At 46.0% G+C, this 8,391-nt stretch overlaps 2 protein-coding genes across 3 annotated transcripts in view; one reads left to right on the top strand and one right to left on the bottom strand.

The window, feature by feature from the left end:
* The window catches only part of nosip (nitric oxide synthase interacting protein), a 3,879-nt gene extending 1,416 nt beyond the window's left edge, over positions 1-2,463 (top strand). Inside the window, exons 6-11 of the mRNA XM_065965156.1 lie at positions 197-332; positions 853-1,025; positions 1,573-1,689; positions 1,778-1,848; positions 1,922-2,030; positions 2,144-2,463. Coding sequence (XP_065821228.1) covers positions 197-332; positions 853-1,025; positions 1,573-1,689; positions 1,778-1,848; positions 1,922-2,030; positions 2,144-2,215 — 678 coding nt within the window. The 3' untranslated portion in view covers positions 2,216-2,463. The remainder of the gene's footprint in view (positions 1-196; positions 333-852; positions 1,026-1,572; positions 1,690-1,777; positions 1,849-1,921; positions 2,031-2,143) is intronic.
* Positions 2,464-2,624: 161 nt separating this feature from the next.
* Positions 2,625-6,882, bottom strand: rcn3 (reticulocalbin 3, EF-hand calcium binding domain). Of its 2 annotated transcripts, none has more exons than XM_020649603.3 (7): positions 6,731-6,882; positions 5,594-5,817; positions 5,114-5,307; positions 4,172-4,344; positions 3,990-4,050; positions 3,711-3,910; positions 2,625-2,776 (listed from the first exon to the last, which is right to left on the bottom strand). In XM_020649603.3, the coding sequence occupies exons 1-7, from the start codon at positions 6,731-6,733 to the stop codon at positions 2,669-2,671; spliced, it is 963 nt and encodes a 320-aa protein (XP_020505259.1). In that variant the 5' UTR covers positions 6,734-6,882; the 3' UTR covers positions 2,625-2,668. The 2 variants fall into 2 exon arrangements, with proteins under 2 accessions (XP_020505259.1, XP_020505258.1); XM_020649602.3 differs by lacking the exon at positions 2,625-2,776 and adding an exon at positions 2,872-3,396 and having other exon boundaries at positions 6,731-6,881.
* Positions 6,883-8,391: the final 1,509 nt, after the last annotated feature.

The raw sequence follows: 8,391 nt of genomic DNA, 5'->3' as shown, positions 1-8,391 counted from the left end.
TCATGTTGTTTGTGTGACATCATTCAGTCAGCCTGTACACATCCTTCTTCTTCGGTCCTCTTCCTCCTCTTCTTCTTTGGTCCTCTTCTTCCCCTTCTTCTTCTTTGGTCCTCTTCTTCCTCTTCTTCTTTGGTCCTCTTCTTCCTCTTCTTCTACTTTGGTCATGTTCTTCTTCTTTGGTCCCTTTCTTCTTCAGGCGTACGAGAAGCAGAAAGCAGCTCAGAGGAGCAGCAGTCAGCTGGAGTCAAAGTCAGAGGAGAGAGAGAGGATGGAGAGATTCAAGAGCAGAGAGAACAGCATCGTGTCCAAACCCATCAACCCCTTTACCACAGGTACACTCACCTGTCTCACTGCACATCACCTGTCTCACTGCACATCACCTGTCTCACTGCACATCACCTGTCTCACTGCATGTCTTCTGTCTCACTGCACATCACCTGTCTCACTGCACATCACCTGTCTCACTGCACATCGCCTGTCTCACTGCACGTCCTCTGTCTCACTGCACATCGCCTGTCTCACTGCACGTCCTCTGTCTCACTGCACATCGCCTGTCTCACTGCACATCGCTGTCTCACTGCACATCAATTGTCTCACTGCACATCAATTGTCTCACTGCACATCAATTGTCACACTGCACATCAACTGTCTCACTGCACATCGCCTGTCTCACTGCACATCAACTGTCTCACTGCACGTCCTCTGTCTCACTGCACATCCTCTGTCTCACTGCACGTCTTCTGTCTCACTGCACGTCTTTTGTCTCACTGCACGTCTTGTCTCAGAGATCGTGTTCAGCTCTTTGATGTGTTCAATGACAGTCTGTAAATCTTAGTTGTCATCCTCCTGCAGGGCAGACCTCAGCAGGGGAGAAAACCCCGGCAGACTCAGCCTCCTCCTCCTCTTCTTCATCAGCCCCCAGCTCCTCCTCCACAGCCTCCACCTCCTCGTCCTCCTCCAGTCTGCCCAGTTTCTGGATCCCCTCTCTGACTCCAGAGGCCAAACCCACCCTGATCAAGAAACCAGTGAGTGTCCAGTCTTCAATGATGTGTTCAATAGAAGGGTCTTTGTTCTAAAGGCGTCAACATGCTCATAATTTCAGAGATATTTAAATGATAATAGAAACTGTCAGGTGTGAGAGAGGTCTACAGGAGCGCGTGTTGTCTGTTGCACAAATCCCTCCTTAAAACGTGTCCAAATCTTTCTGCATTTTAATGTGCGGGAGATTGTCTGCAACTTTTGATAATGAAAAACTTCCTGTTGTCATGGTAACAAACAGGTATCAATATCTTTAGATTTTTACTTTCAAAGTTTAATGACGTGGTGTGGGTACAAACCGGGTTTATTGTGTCTGAAGTCTATCAGCAGAGCAGATGTAATACTCCCCTCTGCCTGCAGAGGGCGGTAGAGGTTGTTTATCTGTCTCTGTATATAGCAGTGTTTGATATCAGTGTTGTTTATTCAGTGTCTGTCTTTAATGTTGACTCACATTAAACACAGCAGACAGAATGACCCTGACTCCTCAGCTGGAGCTCTCTGATTGGCTGTCACTCTCTCTCCCCACCCCCCCAGAGTAAAGTGGTGCTGTGTCCGATGTCAGGTCGACCGTTAAAGATGAACGAGCTGATAACAGTCCGTTTCACTCCTCTGGACTCGAGCCTGGACCGAGTCGCTCTGCTCACCCGACAGGTCAGTCCCAGGGAACTAATTCAGACCACGGCCACCTGGTGATGACATCACAGCAGGTGTTGATTGTGTGTGTGTGTTCTCTACTCAGGACAGATATGTGTGTGCAGTCACCAGAGACGTGCTGGGTAACAGCGTCCCCTGTGCCGTCCTCAGACCATCGTGAGTAAAGACATGTCCTCCTCGTGTTCACATGGTCAGACTGTATAATCACTAACACACTGTGTGTGTGTAGGGGCTGTGTGGTGACCCAGGAGTGTGTGTTGAAGCTCATAAAGAAGGACATGTTGGATCCTGTGAGCGGAGACAAGCTGACTGACAGAGACATCGTCTTCCTGCAGAGGGTGGGTGATTCACCTTAACATCTTATTATTATGTTACCTGGGTCAGGTAAAGTCCTGGTTCAGGTCTGTCAGACGTGTTTTCAGAACTGATTTTGTGTCTGTGTGCCGTTCAGGGAGGAACAGGCTTCGCGGCGTCTGGAGTCGACCTGAAGGCTAAAGAAGCTCGTCCTGTGATGATGGTGTGACACACCTGGACGGACCGGAGGAGGAGCCTATAACAACTCACCTGTCCACAGGATTCTCTTTTCTGTTCTTTAAACATTTTTATTTTATATTTTTGAATTTGACCTTTAAACTTTGATGTTTGTTGATGATGAGGTCAGTGTTTAAACTTCAGATGGTGTCAGCTGTTCAGATGTAAACAATCAGCAGGTGTTATTGATCTGAGTTGTGTTAAAATATTTGACATTAAAAACAAATATAAAGAATCAAACTGTTTTTATTTTATTCAAAGTTTCCTCTGATTCTCCTCGACTTCGTCCTGCACAGAGGACTCCTCACATTTAAACTCCTTACTCCTCCCTCCTCCCTCTCTCTCTCCCTCCTCCCTCTCTCTCCTCCCTCTCTCTCTCTCCCCCCTCCTCCCTCTCTCTCCTCCCTCTCTCTCACCTCTCTCTCTCTCCCCCCCCCCGGCTGAATCACAGCTCGTCGTGTTCCTCGACCTTCATGCCTCCGTAGTCAGTGATGGTGCTGATCTTGATGAAGTCCAGATGTTCAATCAGCTCGCTCAGAGTCAGACGTCCGTCCTGACAGGAACAAATTGTTAAAAGGGTCAAAGTTCACAGGTAAAGGTGTGAACACTTCCTGTCTCTCTGATTGAACCGGGTACACACACACAGACTGGTGGAAAACAGACCTTTATTTAAACAGCTCCCTTCTTGTTTCCTGATGGCGTTTTATTATCAAATCTACATTTGGATTCAGCTGCAGGTCAATGCACCGTCAGTCTGGATCACAACGTACCCCAAAACCCTCGTATCAAAAAGAAATGTAAACGACGCAGTGCGGAGTGTGTGTGTGTGTGTGTGTGTGTGTGTGTGTGTGTGTGTCACATGACCAGTATCAGCTGTAAGCACATACACGGTATGTGAGATCAGATCATCATGCAGAGGATCACAGAACCAGGACTCTCTAAAAACACGCTGTTTCCTGCAGGGGCGGAGCTTCACGTCAGGATGCAGCACACAGTGTTGTGTGTTTTGTTGCTTCTTAACCCCCCCCCCCCTCCCTCCCCATTATATAAAGCAGACCATGTGGATCAGAGCTCGTCGTGTCTCTTGGTTAAATCTTCTCCGTAGTTGGTGGCCTGGCTGCCCACAAACATGTTCCAGTTCTCTAGAATCTCCTTCTTCGTTATCTTCTGGTCCTGTTGGACCATGTCAGGGGGAGGGGTTTGATTATGATTGACAGGAGGAAGAAGAGGAGGATGAAGAAGAGGAGGGGACAGAGAGGAAAATGTTTGTAATTAATCCAGAATTACTTTTATTATTGTAAACAAACAGGTAAAGGGGTGTGTGTGTGTGTGTGTGTGTGTGTGTGTGTGTGTGTGTGTGTGTGTGTGTGTGTGTGTGTGTGTGTGTGTGTGTGTGTGTGTGTGTGTGTGTGTGTGTGTGTGTGTGTGTGTGTGTGTGTGTGTGTGTGTGTGTGTGTGTGTGTGTGTGTGTGTGTGTGTGTACACACCTTGTTAGTGTCCGTCTCGTGGATAAGGTGTTTGGCCTCGTTGTCGGCGTGGTCCACCTCTCCAGGTAGGATCCACTGAGCCACCTCGTCAGCGTCCATGTAACCGTCTTTATTTGAGTCTCTGAAGTCAGAAAACTGTTTCCTCTCCGTGTGGACCCACTCAGGCTCGGTCTCCCCGCTCTCAGGTGAGAACATGTCACCTGTGGACACACACACACACTTCAGGTGACCTCCAGGGGAGGAGAAAAGTGGCGGAGTCAGTCACTCAGAGTTTCTTACCGATGTATTCATGTATGTTGATTTTTCCGTCTCCGTCCTTATCGATGTCATCGACCGTTTCCTGAAAAAGAAAACGATTCACTCGAGAGGAGCAGAGGATCATCAGACCCGAGTAATCAAATATGATCAAACTATGCACTGACAGTCCCTGGAGGGGAAAGGGGCGGAGCCTGAATGTGTACCTGCACCACCACATCTCTCATGTAGTCAAACTCCTCCGGGTGGAGGAAGGCGGTGAACTCCTCTCGTGTGGCGATGCCGTCTCTGTCTCTGTCGGCCATCTTGAATCGTCTCTCGTCCCGGGTCAGCATGGACTTATACCTGGCTTTGTCTTCAATGTCATGGAACTCGTCATCTGCAATCAAAAGTTGAAGTTTCATCTTCACCCGCTTCTCATCGTGACCCTCGGTCTAAGAGAGTCCAGACCGGACTTCAATAATGATCCCTCTTTGTTACCATGGCAACAACAACAACAATAGTCCTGACTCCAGAGTCACTTCCTGTTTTTAATTAACACAAATAGCACACGGTCAGACCCCGACCCCGACCGAGACCCTGACCAAGACCCAGACCGAGACCCTGACTCACATAAGACCCTGACCCTGACCAAGACCGAGACCCTGACTCACATCAGACCCCGACTCAGACTCAGACCGAGACCCTGACTCACATCAGACCCAGACCCAGGCCCTGACCCTGACCGAGACCCTGACCGAGATCCTGACCAAGACCAGGACCATGACCCAGTCCGAGACCCTGACTCACATCAGACCCCGACCCTGACCGGGACCCAGACCCTGACTCACACCAGACCCTGACCCAGACCCTGACCCTGACTCACACCAGACCCAGACCCTGACCCAGACTCACCCCAGACCCTGACCCTGACTCACATCAGACCCTGACCCAGACAAGACCCTGACTCACATAAGACCCAGACCCTGACCCAGACCCTGACTCACACCAGACACTGACGCTGACCCAGACCCTGACTCACACCAGACCCTGACCAAGACCCTGACTCACATCAGACCCTGACCCTGTTTGCTAATTGCGGGTCATCATGCAGGTGAGTTCAGTGTCTTGGCGTTGAGCAGCAGGTCGAGAGGAGATTTAAAGGTTACCGATGTAGTATCCGTAGGTGGTGTTCTTGTACTCCTCCCAGGCGATCTTTCCGTCCTGGTTCTGGTCGTAGTCGTTCCAGTGTTTGTTCACGTTTTCCTCGATGTACCTCCTCTGCCGGTGTTTGATCCAGTAGTGCAGCTCACCGTGACTCACGAAGCCGTCTTTGTCCATGTCGATACGATCCACGATCTTCCTGCAGGGAGGGAGGACATTAAAGGGTTAAACACCAGACTCAATCAAACCAGCTGGATCCTGCACAGACTCAGACCTGGACATTCAGTGGGGGGAGAGACAGCTCTCTATGATGTTTAGAATTTGGACTGCAGTACCCATTTTAAACACTAGGGGGCAGAGTTACATACTGCTCCTTTAATAAATGACAACTCAGCTGTAAAACACTTTGAGACTGAACCGATCAATATAAACATCTGTGATTGATTGTTTCTGTCTAAGCAATGATGAAGGTGAGGAAGACCTACGCCAGCTTCTCCTTGCTCTCCTCGGGGGTCAATTGGTCGAAGGTTTTGGCCTCCTCCTTCCCAAGGAACGCCTCGTGGTCGTACTGGAAGCCGTGGGCGTCATCATGGGCGTGGTCACTCAGGTCGGCGTGGTGATGGATGCGTTTCTCCTGAGCAGGTACGGCGAAGGCTACAGCAGCCAGGACGCAGAGAGACACTAACGATGTGAGCAGCTTCATGGTGGACTGTTGAAAACACACACAGAGAAACACTTAAAGGGTTAAACTCTCAAATTTAAAGTGACAGGTGTGTTTAACCTTAAACACTGATTCAAACACTCTCAATAAAAGCATTAGCATTAGCTGTACATGTTGGTACCTGTGTCCATGTCAACACCTGGCGTTCAGAATCTGAATGTGTTATTTTAAAGATGTGTGAAGGACACTAATAAAGACGACTTCCTCTTTCTTTACTGTTTTTATCATGATGTCATAAAGAGCTCAGTCTTCATCATCTGCTGTAACCACGACAACCACAGACTCATTGGGCTGAGAGTCACCAGATAACACAGTCACTATTTAAAACCTAACACCGGTATCCAAACAGGTTTGAAAATCGAATAATCTGATCCTATAATATTCAAATATAATATAGAGTGTTTGGTAGAGTCAGCAAATATGACATCATCAAACATGGCACTCATTAATAATCAGAGGGATTCAAGGCATTATTAATCGATAAAGAGCTCAGAGAGTGATTAAAGTCATTATTAATCGATAAAGAGCTCAGAGAGTGATGATGAGTCTCTCCTCCATCACTGAACATGAACTCTGTCTCCTCACTAACAGAACTGTACACACGGTATAAGATGACATTACACTGTGTCTAAGACTTTATATTAAATATATGAACATGATTAAAGTCATTATTAATCGATAAAGAGCTCAGAGAGTTATTAAAGTCATTATTAATCAATAAAGAGCTCAGAGACAGTGATGAAGTCTCTGTGTGTCCTCGGTGTTTGTAAGCGCTATTAGCGGTATTATTGAAGTTATAAATTGACATTATACAACTGTCTCTAACTCTTTTTATTAAACTCTTTCTGTTTGTTCTTTCATTTCTCTTTTTCTTCTCTAAAAGATAAAAAGCTGAACTCACCATCACTCTTCAGACTCTCTGAGAACTGATCAGTCCGCGTTGGCACTCTGTACCTTTAAATATCAACATCACGAGGGCGGGACTTCTGCTTCACGCAACCAATCGCCAGCGACCAGAGGCGGACTGTAACCAATGAAAAGTGGTCAAATCCTGACGCTTTGATTGGCTCCAAACCGCCACGTTGTCACGTAAATGCAACACTTTCTGATTCAACAAAATAAGTCTCCCGGTCTGAACCATAGACTGAAAATATTATTTACAGTGAATTATAAATATTATTGCTAGTAAATTATAAATATTATTTACAGTAAATTATAAAAAAAATGTTTACAGTAAATAATATATATTATTTACAGAGTGTGGTCTGAGAGTGTGAACACTGAACAGTATAATAATGAATCACCATGAATAATCATTAATATAATAAATAATTAACAGTCTGTGGGGTTCTCTGTGACACATGGGCTCATTTTTTTTGTCTTCACTTTAATAATAATTTATATAACTGTCTTAAAGTATGAGGATGATGTCATTAACACAAACAACATGCAGACATTGAGTGTCCTCAGGTGGATTTTTAACACAAACTTTCACTTGATGTGACTCAGCCTGTTGGCCTCCACGTGACCTCAGTGATTTAAACAATCATTTACATTAAAATCCACTTGTGCAGAAATAACATAAAATAGACTTTAGAAGAAAAGAAGTTTACTGTTTTTATTATTTATAATCTAAATAATCAAATAAAACAAAACAAAAAACATTAATTTATATATTTAAGTGCTGAGGAGAGGGGGGGGGGGGGGGGGGTTCTGTCCTCTCATCCCCCTCTGCATGACACTGTGGGGCTCTGAGCAGCACACTCAGACTTCACCCTGCAACAAAGAGCGCCCCCTGCAGGTCATTCATCCCACCTGTTGATCAGCCGCACGTGAAGGGATTACCTGACTGTGTCATCAATCAGCTTCAAACTGTTTTCATCAGACTGTTTATTTATTATTATTATTATTATTGATTTATTATTATTAATTCTGTAAACACCTCCAAATAATCCTCCAATGAGAGATCAATCAAAGTGTGTTTATATTTATATCACTGTTGGTGATCTGTATCCAGTGTGTCCTCATATCGTATGTAACATGTTTACCTGTGCTTCTCACCTGACATATCGTATGTCACATGCTTACCTGTGCGTCTCACCTGACATATCGTATGTAACATGTTTACCTGTGCGTCTCACCTGACATATCGTATGTCACATGTTTACCTGTGAGTCTCACCTGACATATCGTATGTAACATGTTTACCTGTGCGTCTCACCTGACATATCGTATGTCACATGCTTACCTGTGCGTCTCACCTGACATATCGTATGTAACATGTTTACCTGTGCGTCTCACCTGACATATCGTATGTCACATGTTTACCTGTGAGTCTCACCTGACATATCGTATGTCACATGCTTACCTGTGCGTCTCACCTGACATATCGTATGTCACATGCTTACCTGTGCGTCGTCTCACCTGACATATCGTACGTCACATGCTTACCTGTGCGTCTCACCTGACATATCGTATGTCACATGCTTACCTGTGCGTCTCACCTGACATATCGTATGTCACATGCTTACCTGTGAGTCTCACCTGACATATCGTATGTCA

The sequence above is a fragment of the Labrus bergylta genome, chromosome 16 (assembly GCF_963930695.1).
Source record: "Labrus bergylta chromosome 16, fLabBer1.1, whole genome shotgun sequence".
NCBI classification, from domain to species: domain Eukaryota; kingdom Metazoa; phylum Chordata; class Actinopteri; order Labriformes; family Labridae; genus Labrus; species Labrus bergylta.
The sequence above is the reverse complement of the archived record's forward strand: the minus strand, read 5'-3'. Positions and strand labels throughout refer to the sequence as shown.